Source organism: Sardina pilchardus, chromosome 3 (genome assembly GCF_963854185.1).
Source record: "Sardina pilchardus chromosome 3, fSarPil1.1, whole genome shotgun sequence".
Classification (NCBI taxonomy): Eukaryota; Metazoa; Chordata; class Actinopteri; order Clupeiformes; family Clupeidae; genus Sardina; species Sardina pilchardus.
In genome coordinates, this window is record NC_084996.1 from 34,020,401 (window position 1) to 34,034,377 (window position 13,977).

At 42.9% G+C, this 13,977-nt stretch overlaps 1 protein-coding gene across 3 annotated transcripts; it reads left to right on the plus strand.

Annotated features, from left to right (window-relative positions):
• The first annotated feature begins 1,466 nt into the window (after window positions 1-1,466).
• On the plus strand, window positions 1,467-11,592 carry zfand2a (zinc finger, AN1-type domain 2A). 3 transcript variants are annotated; one of them, XM_062532972.1, is made up of 10 exons: window positions 1,467-1,617; window positions 2,554-2,636; window positions 4,963-5,057; window positions 5,159-5,290; window positions 5,389-5,540; window positions 6,902-7,021; window positions 7,139-7,226; window positions 7,512-7,591; window positions 7,943-8,116; window positions 10,310-11,592. In XM_062532972.1, exons 2-9 carry the CDS (start codon window positions 2,582-2,584, stop codon window positions 8,091-8,093), a joined length of 873 nt encoding a protein of 290 aa, XP_062388956.1. In that variant the 5' UTR covers window positions 1,467-1,617; window positions 2,554-2,581; the 3' UTR covers window positions 8,094-8,116; window positions 10,310-11,592. The 3 variants fall into 3 exon arrangements, with proteins under 3 accessions (XP_062388956.1, XP_062388958.1, XP_062388957.1); XM_062532974.1 differs by having other exon boundaries at window positions 7,943-8,030; XM_062532973.1 differs by having other exon boundaries at window positions 1,478-1,627.
• The last annotated feature ends 2,385 nt before the right edge of the window (window positions 11,593-13,977 follow it).

Here is a 13,977-nt window from a genome sequence, read left to right on the forward strand (position 1 = left end):
AATATGGGAAATCGAAATACATTTTCCAATTTCCGATGTTTTACGTATTTGGATAGAAAATTTAACTGATAAGTCTTACACGGACCTACCTACATCTATTAAACTATTTGTCCATCAACATTCACTAAACTATCTGTCTATCAACATTTATTAAACCTTGTCATAACCGCCATAACAACCAAAATGATTTCCCTAGCAACCAGGATAGCAACCACCATATGTGTCTGTGCAATACCTTCGTAACAATCTCAGCAACCGCCCCTATGTCAACCTAGGAACCACCAAAGTAACCAGCATTTATTACCTTGTCTCCATCCATCTAAGCACCTTCCATCCAACTTTTTCTCCATCCATTTACTTCAATCCATTTAAACTGTCCAACGGTCTATCAACGTCCATTAAACTATCTGTCAACATCCATTAAACTGTTTATCAACAGCCATGAATATCTGTGTCAATTACAAGGCTAAGCAACCATAGCCATAACCATACAGAACCATACATAGCAATTTCTATAGCAAGCAGTCCTAAAAATAACATAGGGAAGTAAGGTAAATTGGGCCATCAGGTAAAATGGGATGAATTTGTTTTTAGACCTGTAATCTCTTTAAATATTAGCTGCCAATCAGAAAACATGTCATTATATTGTTACTGCACATGTCCTTTACAAAATAATAATTTAGATTGGTCTAAAATATCATAAATATGAGGGAGCCAAGATTTTAAAAATCAGTGGACTTGCAAGTTAAGCTGATTCTGTCTGATCATAAGGATATTGTAGTTGAAACAATGATTGAAATGTAGGCTATGTCATTTCATGAGAAGTTTTTTAAGGAAAATTAATTTTAGTGACTACTGTGTGCATCAGGCAAATTGGGACAAAAAATCTACAAAAATGGGACACTTCTACATTACATTAACCATTCGCATTAAGGTGTTAGCATATAGCCTTTTCACACTCAAAGTAGGCCTTTCACATTCACACACTTGCTCGATTAGCCTTAACGTGCCATAGTTATTGTTAGCCCATGATTGTTACTTTTTTGTTTATTTTGATATCCTTTATATTTATTTATTGTTTATTTGCATTGGTATTGCTTGAATTGATATTTGTTATTGTTTTGCTATTCTCTTATTGTAGCCTAGTCTAACTAACTCTTTGAAATTGTTCACTGTTAAATTAATTATTGTAGCCTATTGTTTTTATATGTTGCTTTGGACAAAGGCGTCTGCCTAGCCAATTTGATTTATCCCAACTTTGGCATCACGTAGGCTGAGTAGACTAGGCATCAAGGGCCCCAAGACAAGACAAATAACGCTGCATCACTATGATACATCACTGCCTTCCTGTGGCAAATTCTGGAAGGAGCCAGCACTGTCGTGGTTACGTCAGGACAGAGTAGGCTACTCGGGCGCGTCCAAAAATGCGATTACCCAGTGAGCTTCTAGTCCTAACAGCAGTGACTTCCTACTGACATAAATAACAGGCTGCTAGCAGCTGATCGCACAGTCATCCAGTTAGCTGAAAATTCAACTCTGGTGCGACCGTCCTTATGACAGGATTTCGACGCGTTATTGCGATCCCTACATAACAGAAGCTGTATTTTTACGTTAGTGGTAAGTGGAGGTACAACAAGTATATACTTTGTAATGTACTTACATGATTAAACAACAGGTTTCCTACCAACTTCGCTGTTTTCTTTTGCTGTTTTCCATAGCAATGGTATTGGTACTGTTAGCTCGCTAGCTTGCACTTATTTCAGGCTGTAAGGTGACATTAATCAAAATCTAACCAAGTTACCTCTTGTTATATGTTCTTGTGGTGTTTCTGGCATGGAACACCTTTGGAAATTGGAAAGCGTTTAATGAATGTTAATGTTTAGTGACTATATCGGTGTGCTAAGGCTACTGAGCTAATGGCGAATAGCATTGTTAGCTTGCTACTTTGTATTCCTACAATGTTAGCTTGGATGGCTAGGTAGGCAGCTAACAATGTGATACTGACAGTATGATCTCGTTTAAAAGCTGTCAACGTTTTAGTTTTTTACATCTGAAGACTAGTGCTCAGTTATAACATCTAACTGCTTTACATAGTAAAGTGTTTGGTAATCGCGTGCTCTTTTTAGATGTGGAGTAGGCTACGTTCTGTGATGCTTCTGTAATGAAGCATGAATCAGCATTGACAGTATAATGAACAACAACACTCGACCTGGCAATTAGTAAGGCCTGATTGTAGGAGTTACTTAACAGTCCCGTAGGCAACAGAAAGCCGATCAACTAAACCCATCGCAAACTCATTAAAAGATTACCCGACTTGGCTAGTCTGTTACCTTAGTCAGAGTGTGCAACAGGATGTCGCAACTTTGTATGGTGGTCTCACAGTTTGATACTATGGTTGGTTGATACAATTATACTTCTCTGCGAGAGAATGTTTTTCATGTAATACGGTATCGCATATTAGGTAATTTGTGTCATCCAGGGCAACTAGAGATGTGTCAATCGTGTGTGTGTGTGTGTGTGTGTGTGTGTGTGTGTGTGTGTGTGTGTGTGCAGAACAGGGAGTATTCATCACCGCAGTGCCATGGAGTTTCCGGATTTGGGAGAGCATTGCTCGGAGAAGTCCTGCAAGCGGCTAGGTAAGTCATTTTTGACATATTGAGGCCACATGTAGCTTACAGATATTTTACCAATATTTTTCAATTGAATGGATCACCAGCACGTCAAGTGGAACAGCAACTAACTCCAGGTCTATGAGGTTGGAGGGATACCTTGCCATGAGCTCCCTTAATAGATTTTTGATTGGAATCAGGTCTTGACACGGTTTGGGCCACTTTTTTCTTGCTTAGTTTGGCTGTTGTGAGAAATTTTGTCATGATTGATGACCAGCTGACCAGCTTCTCTGACCGTGTCGCCTCGGTCGCCTGGTCAGGCTGCTTTGCACTATTCGGTATTAGAAAAAACAATCTGTACCTAACCCAACACATTAGTGGGGACAGGCAACCTTGATAAAGTAAACAGCATCAAACATGGATTATTTTTGTCAAAAGAATATTCACTTTAGATCAATATTTGGCGGAGACACAGACTGTTTACATTTCAGGTCCTTGTTGTCACCAAGTAGATGCTAACTTTTTCAACGTTTTTGTACAACCTACCCTGTTTTTTTAAATGTGCTTCAAGTTGCATAGAGGCAGCGCCTATAAATGCCTACCAGTCTTAATTGTCAGTGCAAATCACTTGGAAATCAAATCTCCTGAAAGAACCTAGTGGATCCAACTGACTGTTTTTGCTTGTCAATAAGACTACAGAAAGACTCTGGAGACATGGGCCAAAATGAACTTTCCCTACTCACTAGAACGTTTCTGGTACTGCCCTCATTTCATCTTAAGAGACGAGTTGTGGTGTGTGCCAGAAACTATTTTGGTAGTTTCACACATGGAAAGCGTTTAACATTATTCACATACATGTCGGTGTACCTCAACATGTGTTATTATATTGGATAATTTTATGTTATTGTAAATGACAATACTTTTTGACTATGACTAGAACATTAGGGGAAAAAAGTGCAAAAGTACAATTTGTCGGTACAAAATGCATTTTCTGTCTTTTTTTATCCTCAAATTCACTTTAAAATCATCTTTACCAAATTTTTCTGTGGGCAGAAAACTGAAACACATTTGGACTTCCTGTAACATGTTGTGGTTGTGATGGTTGTGATGTAGTCCAACATAAGTTTAAAACTGACCTGTGGGGTGTCCTACGAAGCAAGTTAGACAAATCTAGGTTATCTAGACATATCAAGGCTGCACAAAGCCTTGACTCGGGTATTAAGTTAAGTGATCCTACGACAGCAGGTATGTGATAAATTTGTCAAACTAGGCTTTCAGCTCAGATCTGTGCGCGTTCTCGTGGTTGGGGTGATTTTGATCAACCGGGAAACGTGGAGACGCACAAGACAGCTTAGGTTTAAAAACGATTACTTCCGCATTTATGAGCGATAGCGAAATCTAGGGTGGTCTTTTTTAGTGTCTAACCTATAACATCAAAAAGTCGATGGTCATCAGATATTGTATGGCATGCATGTCCATAGTAGTGACATATTTGCACGCACAACATAGTTAAAAGCGCCTTCGAGATTCAAAATGTTTGCAGAGGCGGGGCTGGACCTGTTCAAAGTATGACAGATTAGCACACGTGAGATACCTTCGTTTTTCAAGATAATGGATTGGTTAGAATTGGTCAGAGGGCGGTGATATTTCACGATTTGAGCTATAACTAAGCACATAACCCGCTCCCGACCAGGTTTGGTTGCGAGCATAAGATACCATGGTGATACAGCGACGCTAAAACAAATCCACTTTCATATGACAGCATACCCTGGATTTGAGCACAACACACCTCGCTAAGCCACTAATCGAGCTTCGCAGGACACCCCACTTGTTAAACTTATTTATCAGAGGAACTACTTCAGATATGCATCCAACTTAGTAATAGCCTACCGACAAAATCTCTAGTTACAATTTGAACTTCATAATAACTGATGTGGTCCTAAAACTTAACCACTAAAACATTTCCTTCAAACTGTTTTGTCCATGCCAACACATTTGTAAATATGCTATAAAAAATAGTGTATACCAGTCTGATGTTGAAGCAAAGAACAATAATAAACACTACAAACATTGTATACAAATATATATCTTCACTGATCTGTTTCAGTTGATCACTTGAAACATTTTAAATAATGATATTTCAAGAAGGTTTAATATTTAGAAAAAACAAAAAACAAAAAACAGACTCGTTTAATATTTAGACCTTCTGAAACAAAGTGTTAACTCTGATTGTGAAACTATCCATATGATCCACAATCAAAGAGTGATTTAGCTATATGTTTTGTCACATTTAGTGAATACATCCTCACAATCCACTAGAATTTCCCATAAATTGAGTGCGTTTCCTTCCTAGACTTCCTGCCAATGAAATGTGACGCCTGTGAGGAAATCTTTTGCAAAGACCACATCACTTACGCCAATCACAAGTGCACTTCATCCTACAAAAAGGTTTGTACATTAGCCCATGCATTGCGCCATAATTCTATTGTTATGGACATTGTGGTCACATCAGGAAATGTGCAATTGGTCACCGAGTCTTGTTCTTGCAGGATGTCCAGGTCCCAGTGTGCCCGCTGTGCAACATTCCCATCCCCATCAAAAGAGGAGAGATGCCAGACATTAAAGTGGGAGAGCACATAGACCGCGACTGCAAGTCCGACCCAGCACAGAGAAAAAGAAAGGTAAGGCACACTCGCCAGTCACATCGTCACAGTGACCACTGATTGCTGCCGAGACAAGAGAAGCCCCATGCCATTTGCTTGTGTTTCGGTGTTGCCAGATCTTCACAAATAAATGTTCGAAGGGAGGCTGCAAGCAGAAGGAGATGATTCGCGTGACGTGTGACGACTGTCACTTGAACTACTGTCTGAAGCACAGGCATCCGCTGGACCACGACTGTAAGGCAGACGGCAAATCGGTTTCCAAGTCTGGGTGAGAACCATCAATATATCATCTCATTTCAGGCATTTCATTGTCATTCATGGCATTCAAAAGAGATCTTCACCTAGTTTCTCAATAGAGCAACATAAACTTTCCTACCAATACAGAAGTATCATAGAGCAACCTTTCAAGTGTGGTGGATCAAAATCTAAATTCAGACAGCTGGTAGGAACAGTGGTTTTGCTGTAGCAATGATGTAGTGATTAGCCCAGCAACAAGAGGATCTAACGTGATCGTAAGTAAAAGAAAAACAAAGCAAATGAAACTAGGCAACTAAGAACCAAGCAAATCAAAGTGTTCAGCGGTAGAAGCCATGCTGGGCATTCAGATGACTTCAGGTCACTACTTCACAGAGCACAAGTCTCATAGACGCAGGAAGCATTTACAATGTGGGTGGGGCCAGGACATTTGCGGGGGTCTGGGGATTTTCGCAAATCATTCCAGTCATTTCCAGTGTTCTGGTGTATTTTAACAGATGGCTTACTGGAGAAGGGCGATACCTAATTTAGTTCAGTTACACTTCCTGACCTCGTACATGCAAAAGCAAACCTGTTGGCTGAGCTTGACTTTCTTTCCAGAGTGACAGAAATCATACTGTTAGGGTTTAAACTCAAGATATAGCCTGCTGTTATATTCAATTCAAAAAACTTTATTTATCCCTGAGGGGCAATTTCTCCATGCAGGCATAGCGACACATAAGACGCACAACATATAAGACAAACAAGACAAGACAAGGGGGGAACAGGACAGACAAGGGTGTGTGTGTGTGTGTGTGTGTGTGGGTCCAACTGAAATATGGTTCAACTGAAATATCTCTCTCGTTTTGCCCCCTAAGAGATAGACTACTGTCTCTCTCATGGCTAGTTAAAGCTACACATCAACCCCTCCTAGACATGCTAATTCCCCCTGGCCCCACCTGGCCCAGGTGACCAGGGTGCTGTTCTGACACAGCCAAAGCAAACCTGCCAGGTTTGTTCTCTTTTTCATGGCATCCAGATTGATTATTGTTTCTCGTTGTCTATAATACAATATGCATAGGCATACTTCTGTTATCATAATGATGTATAACCAAGCGACAGATGGAGTAGTTTAATTTTCGTCAGGCTACTTTGACCTGCTAATTGATTTACTAAGCAGGTACATACCGTTCTGAAAAGACGGCAGAGTGGATAGATGAATACATTTTCAGCATGGAAAAAGTGTAAAAAGTGGGTGGGTTGCAATGGCTTTGACATCCATGATGCTGTTGTAGATAGTCAGTTGTGCCCCAGGTTTTCGGTCCATGAACTCCGTGCTTTTAGATAAGCACTCGCTGGGATTTTCTCAATAAAAGTGTTTGTGTTGGTATGCAGGCATGCTGCTCTGATGAGGGCCCAGCCCACCTCCAGTAGCAGCTCTGCCACTTCCTCCAGCAGGGGGGGCTCTCGGCCCATCTCCAATGGCGTGCCGGGGAATTCCAGGACCCACAGCAAGTGAGTGCCTCTGAGCTGTGGATTTGTTGAAAATCCTTTTGTTGTAGCAGTCATTCTCCTTTTCATTTCGTTTGTCTGAGAGAACTAACAGAAGGCTTCTATTTGATGTCTCTCCAGTGCACAAGCAACATACACTCAAGCCCCTGCAGTGGCTGCTTCAGCACAGAATGTCATACCCCCATCAGTGTCTTTCCAAGCAGGACTGGTGAGTGGCTGTCTGTCTGCTAACAGACCAATGGAGTTCTACTCCGTGAATATAAACAGAAGGGAACATGGCGATCCTGAGAAGAGTGTTTCTGGGAAGTTTGTCATGGGGGTTACCCAGCTGTGTCATATGTAGTCACTAGGCAGTTTCGGCTTATCAGCTGTGTCAGTCATGTTCACCAGTCATTTAAACACGTTCCTGTGTTAAATCCACTCCTTTGTATTCATGTGTAGCTGTTGTCCCTGATTTAAAATGGACTCTTTGTGTATTTTGTTGTTGTTTCAGACAGAGGAGCAGGCTCTGCAGAGAGCTCTGGAGATGTCCTTGGCAGAGTCGGCGCAGCCAAGCCCTCCTCAGGCACTCAGGTAGCTGAGCTGTGACACTTCGGCCCTGGTCCCCCTCTCTGCGTGTGGGAGTTGGGTGCCCTGGTCCCCCTCTCTGTGTGTGGGAGTTGGGTGCCCTGGTCCCCCTCTCTGTGTGTGGGAGTTGGGTGTCCGTCCTCTCTCTCTGGCCCTCAGTGCCTTTAGCTCTGCTCCTGATCTCTCTCCTGTCTGACCATGGCCTTCTGAGTTCTTGGGTTTTGAGAATAGCTACGAGATAAAGTGTTATCGTTTCATGCCATTTCTTTGCTTGATGCTTTCTTTGAAACAATACAACAGAATATTGACAAGTTTGTGTTAAACAGCAATGTGTAAATGTGTGTGTGTGTGTGTTAGTCCGCAGGAGCAGGAGGATCTGGCCCTGGCTCAGGCTCTGGCTGCCAGTGAGGAGGAGTATCAGCGTCAGCAGCAGCGGAGACCACAGGTAGCCCGCCCCCGTACCCGCACCCGCGCCCGCACCCGCACGCGCACGCTTAGCCGTCAGTAGCATGCTAACAGGAGCCCTACTAGGTACAGAGTCCCCACACACTTGCTCTCGCTTCCTCTCCCTCCTCTGGCTTCTCCTCTCTCACTTTTCCTCCCTCTGTTGTTTGCCTTTGCAGCTTTCTTTGCTACCTTATAAGGATGCACAATATGATCGGTACACCTTTGGCATTAGCACACTGGCAGATAACCACTTAACAACTGCATTATTGGCACTGGCAGATAGGAGCATTTCTGCAGATATCCCTGGCAGATAAATTGGCAAGACCATCAGTACAGCCTATTAGTGTCTCAGCGGAAGCATCATATGGATATGTTCACATTTATTTTAAACTGTAATATGTCAAATTGCATATTTTACTTCTACACCATGTAGATTTCCTCATCATGAGCATCTCCATTTAGATTAGAGAGAATAAGAGTGGCAGTTGAATGTGTATATCTGCAGCAATAAGGCCATGACAATAAAGATAATGGGCTCATTCTAGTAATAATAATAATAATAATAATACATTTTATTTAAAGCGCCTTTCAAGACACCCAAGGTCACTTTACAGGGTTGCAAAATCATCACATAGAAATAAAAAGAAAAGAAAAATGTTAAATGTTAAAGTCAGTTAGCCAGTCCATAAGCTTTTTTGAAGAAAAATGTTTTCAGTCTACTTTTAAAGACAGTGATTGAGTCAGAGTGTCTGATGTAGTCTGGCAATGAATTCCATAGCTTGGGGGCAATGTAGCTGAAAGCCCTCTCTCCCAGAGTGCAGAGGTTCACATCAGGGACACGTAGCAGGCCTGCTGAGGAGGATCTCAGAGGGCGGGCAGGAGTGTACACTTCCAGTAGGTCAGTGAGGTAGGTAGGGGCGCTGTTGTTTAGGGACTTGTATGCCAGGAGCAGGACCTTGAAATTTATTCTGAAGGCAACTGGAAGCCAGTGCAGCTGCATGAGCGATGGTGTTATATGGCTGGTGGATTTGGAGCATGTTATAATCCGCGCTGCAGAGTTCTGGATGAGTTGGAGCCGGTGAAGTAGCTTATTTGGAATTCCAGACAAGATTGAGTTGCAGTAGTCCAGGCGGGAAGTCACATACGCATTGACTAGGACTTCTGCACTCTGCTGGGTGAGTGCTGGGCGGAGCCGTGCAATGTTCCTTAGATGGAAAAAGGCATTTCTTGATATGGTGTTAATGTGTGCATTGAACGAGATGGTATTGTCCAGTATGACACCAAGGCTCTTGACCTGTTTGGAACAAGGGATGGTGCTGCCATCTACACAGATGGTGATAGGTTCCATCTTAGTAAGAGCTGATTTGGACCCAACCAGTAGCAACTCAGTCTTACTGCTATTCAGCTTCAGGTAATTTTGTGTCATCCACACGTTGATGTCATGGAGGCAGGCAGTAAGTGCAGCTGGCGGAAGGGTGGCAGTAGGTTTCACTGAAAAGTAAAGCTGGGTGTCATCAGCATAGCAGTGAAATTGAACATCATGTTTCCTGAGGATAGTGCCAAGTGGAAGAAGGTAGATAATGAACAACAGAGGGCCCAACACAGATCCCTGGGGCACCCCTCTTGTCACAGCAGTACTCAAGTACAGAAGAGACCCTCAAAGGGAGTAAAACAGATTTGTATACAGTTAGAATGTAAATAAAAAGTGACATATCGGATATCACTCTTCAATATTGTGCATCCCCTACTTATAACTTGTATTCCTGGTTCTTGGCTAGCTTTGTCAGAACTCCTTGTGACTCTTGCCATAGCTTTGATACAAAATTGTGTATTTCCATTCTGTACAGTGAAGTACTGGCTCCAATTTGCCAAAGTCAAGCACTGTATGGCAAAGGAAATTGCAAATGTATTGTTTTGTTTATTTTTTTCTAAGATGTCTAACTCTTTCCAGTCATTAACTAAAGCCTACTTTACCACATAGAACTTGAACTACTTGCTATTTAGTGTATTTGCTTCATAAATGGCTTTCCTCTGTCAGCTGTATTTTAGATGACCTCTATCATTCAGTATTAGGACAAGCCTACCTTGTTATGTAGAACTTGCTATTTTCAGCCATTTGTAAATGATAGATGAGGCTAAACGATCAGGCTTAGCACAAGTACAAGCAGTAGTTGTTGCCAACACTTCAGGTGTTCCCCTCAACTGAAGCTTTGCAGGAGGCATTTCTGATCTGATTTGTGTGCTGAAAGAGTTTTGTCATGTTGGTCCTCATCACAGGGAAGGGATAGCAGACAGTCCAACTGCCTCCTCTCCTAACACGAGCACCCTGGAGGGTGGACGGACAGATGGACTCACTGAAGGAGCGTCCGAGTCTGAGATGCCTCGTACGCAGGAGAGCCTCCAGTAGCCTGCTGGTGACCAGGCATCAGCAGACCACTCCTCGGACCCAGCATCCCAATCTTCCCAGTTCAACCAAAACAAATACACAAGACTTTGCTATCTGCATCACACTTTTTGTGTGTGTGTGTGTGTGTGTGTGTGTGTGTGTGTGTGTGTGTGTGTGTGTGTGTGTGTGTGTGTGTGTGTGTGTGTGTGTGTGTGTGTGTGTGTGTGTGTGTGTGTGTGTGTGTGTGTGTGTGTGTGTGTGTGTGTGTGTGTGTGTAACTGCTGCTCACAGACTTTAGCCGGGATCCGCTGCATTTATATTATACCGCTCAAATTGTACATATTTTCTATAATGGTCATGGTAATCAATGCCATAGAAATTCCTTTCTTGAATAAATTATTTTAAAGATGTTTATTTTGGCTCGTGATCGTGTTTTTAATTTGTCTAATGAGGCAGTGTTTTCTGTGATCACGTCATCTGGGAGCTAATGTAATAGAATTGAACAAATGGTGCCTTTTTAGCTGCTGTTTGTGTGCGGCTTCACCTTTGGGACTAAATAGTCCACCTTTGCAAAGATGAAAATAGAAATGCATACAATGGGTCACTCATGCTGATGCGTCTCATTCTGTGAGTAGACCAGTAGTTTGTCATCTTTAAGGGCTTCACCAATAAACTCTTATCTACACTTATCAATACATTTGATCTACATACCAATAGCCATTTTATGAAGTCTTAATTCTTCAAATTCTGGCTGTTTGATCTGCTGGAAAATCATGTGGGCACTGTCCTGTTTGATTATGTAAATTAGACTTATCATCCACCTTTATTGCCATTGTTTGTTCTTCAATGTATGCATGTCTTCCATATTTGTGCGTAATTCATCTTCAAGATTTATGTCATATTGACACTTGAGAAATTGTTCATGTTCTTTGGCGAGCAGAGCCATTGTTGTTTGCATCTGTTATTTCGCCACCAGGGGGTGTGGTTGCACTGCATAGTGCTCATGTCATGTTCTGATGTACTGTGTGCATCAGAGAACACCTCTAGCACATTCATTTAGTGTTTGTGAGTTCAGTGCTGACGACAGTACATTCAGAGGTGGAAAAAACATGATTTCTTTCTTCCAATCATTTTCTATTCTCCTGTATGCTGAAATAAAGGCTGTTCTCTCTCACCCACAGAGCACTTACCCTCATTATTCCACAACGTGACCACGTCATATGAAATCAAAGCATTATGTAACTCTGAAATGGAAGTGGCTGAACTCTTAGCAGCAGATGAGCGTTCCGTTAATGGAGAGGGTTTGATGCTTCAAGCAGGGTCACCTGAGGGTTCCGCATGAGAAGTCCTTATCCTCAGCCAGTTGGTGTTGAGCTGCAAAGTGACTAGCGTGAGTTTTCCGTGATGATTCATGCGCAACCCCCTAAGCCAGAGACATTTTCTGTCATCTTTTGTATAGTGGCATCGCCTGTGCTATTGTGCTAGACTGCCTATACATAGACTACTCAGCCAGGCTGAACAGCAGAGGTGTTGTTGACTTCTCTTCCTCTTCTTCCCAGCGCCTCGTTTTGCACTCCTGGAGGTGTGATGATGGGGATGTAATATAATAGATCCATCATCGGTGAGCACTCGCTCGCTTTTGGTCTTGGTCACCATCACACACTCTTGGTCAGCACAGATAAATCTGCCGCTGTTTGGGGGAGGCAGTTGCAGAGATTGACAGAACCAATACAAAGCACAGGTGCAGTGGAGTGAAAAGGTGATGTACTCCAAAAAGGAAAATGCTGTTTTTGGAGACCTCCCAGATGTTTGGGGCTATTTGTCAGACCGACGCGAATTGAGTCCCGCCTGGCCTGTCTGAGTGCATCAATGCCTCTTGCTTTATGAGCCGAGTGGCCCGCTCTACAGCTGTGGGCTGACAGCTGGAGCCCAGGGGAGGGAGGTGGGGGAGGCAGGCACTTGACTGAGTAGCCTTTCCTCTATCCTCGGAGAGGACAGGAGGGTCCATGGGGTCAAGAGAGCCAAGGGACCTCAGCCTGTGACCTGCAGCCCACTGGGCCAAATCTGTGGCCTGCGGCCCGCTGGTGGTTTGTGAAGGCACTGCAGGCGGTCCCGGCTCATGCATTCAATTGTGCTGCTCACGGTGGGAATCTTGATTTGTTTTGCAGCCGTATAGGCGAGAGGCTGATCCCTCCTTCAGCATGGTGGTCCCTGGGTCCTAATCTCGTTGCTTGTTGCTCTTATTGTTTGGGACATGGAAAAGCTGTTCTCTCCACTCGCTTGTTTTGCTTCTGTTCTCTAGACAAGAGAGACAGCCAGTCTGTAAGTGCTGAGTGACAGCAGCCTATTTTCATTGTGTAGAACTTTACTACTTGCTTGCTTGCTAAATGGATATCTTTTCTTTAAAAAAAAGATTACATTTGACACAGAACAATGCTGCTAAAAACTGCTCATTTGAATCCAATTACACATTTCTGATCTTGAGGTACATTTAGCTTTCCACTTTCATTCAATTTCACACAGTGTATGCCAAAAGTAGTCGTTTTCATGTAATTTTCGCTGTTGGGTTTCCAAGTGACGCACTGTTAGAGACTGTGTCGAGCAGCATCAAGACCCGATGACATCAGGCACTGTGTGTTCTAGCAGCCCACACTGTGGTTCCCGGATATTTCCTCACCTTTCATTGACCACGCTGGCCCTGCGGCAGAGGTGCTGTCACATCTGCATTATTCAGTGGAACGCACGCTTTCTTTGTGTTTACTCTGAGCCGCATGAAGAAAAACACATCCCTCCATTTCCTACCGTTTAACAAATGAGGTGGCCAGGTGTCTCGGCCCGATGCTCAGGTGCATTATTATTCCACACAGCCACAGAGCTCTCCATCTCAGCTCCACGTGTGGGCCGTGGGCGCCTGACGGATTGGGTGGAATAAGCGCAGCCGATATCCCTCTCGCCTCTAGTCAACGGAAGAGCAATGGAACAAACAGTCTGGAAAAGAATGCTTTCAAATTCTGCATATGCCTTCAGCTGACAGCCTTCACACGGGATTTTTTTTGCACCGTGCTATTTTCTGTCTTTGTCAACATCAAGTCTCTGAATGAACAGCTGGAGACGGTTTGAACAGTTTGATTGACACTCACCTGGTCCTAGAATATAATTGGATGTCTATTCACTGATCATCGAACAAAGGAAAGTCAAATTTAACAGGATAGAGACATCGACCTCTGAATATGTATTGTTGAAGAGATTTTCTGTAGAATCATATGCTCTTCTTCAAGTGCAGTATGTGCATACTTTCCCCAAAAGAATGACGGATAAATGAACCTCATGCTGAGCACTCAATAAAGTGGTGACATATTGACAGACGACCAGTAAAACACCAGTGTGCCGGCCGGCACTCTGAAGAGCCATGAAAGATTGAGTGGTGAGCAATTCAATGTCCAATGCCAGAGCTGTGCTGGTAAAAGCATATATTAAGGCAATCAGTTTTAGTCTCAGCGCTATAATTTCCATTATGCAAACTGTGACTGCTATTACTTTGAATAATGTAAAACATTTC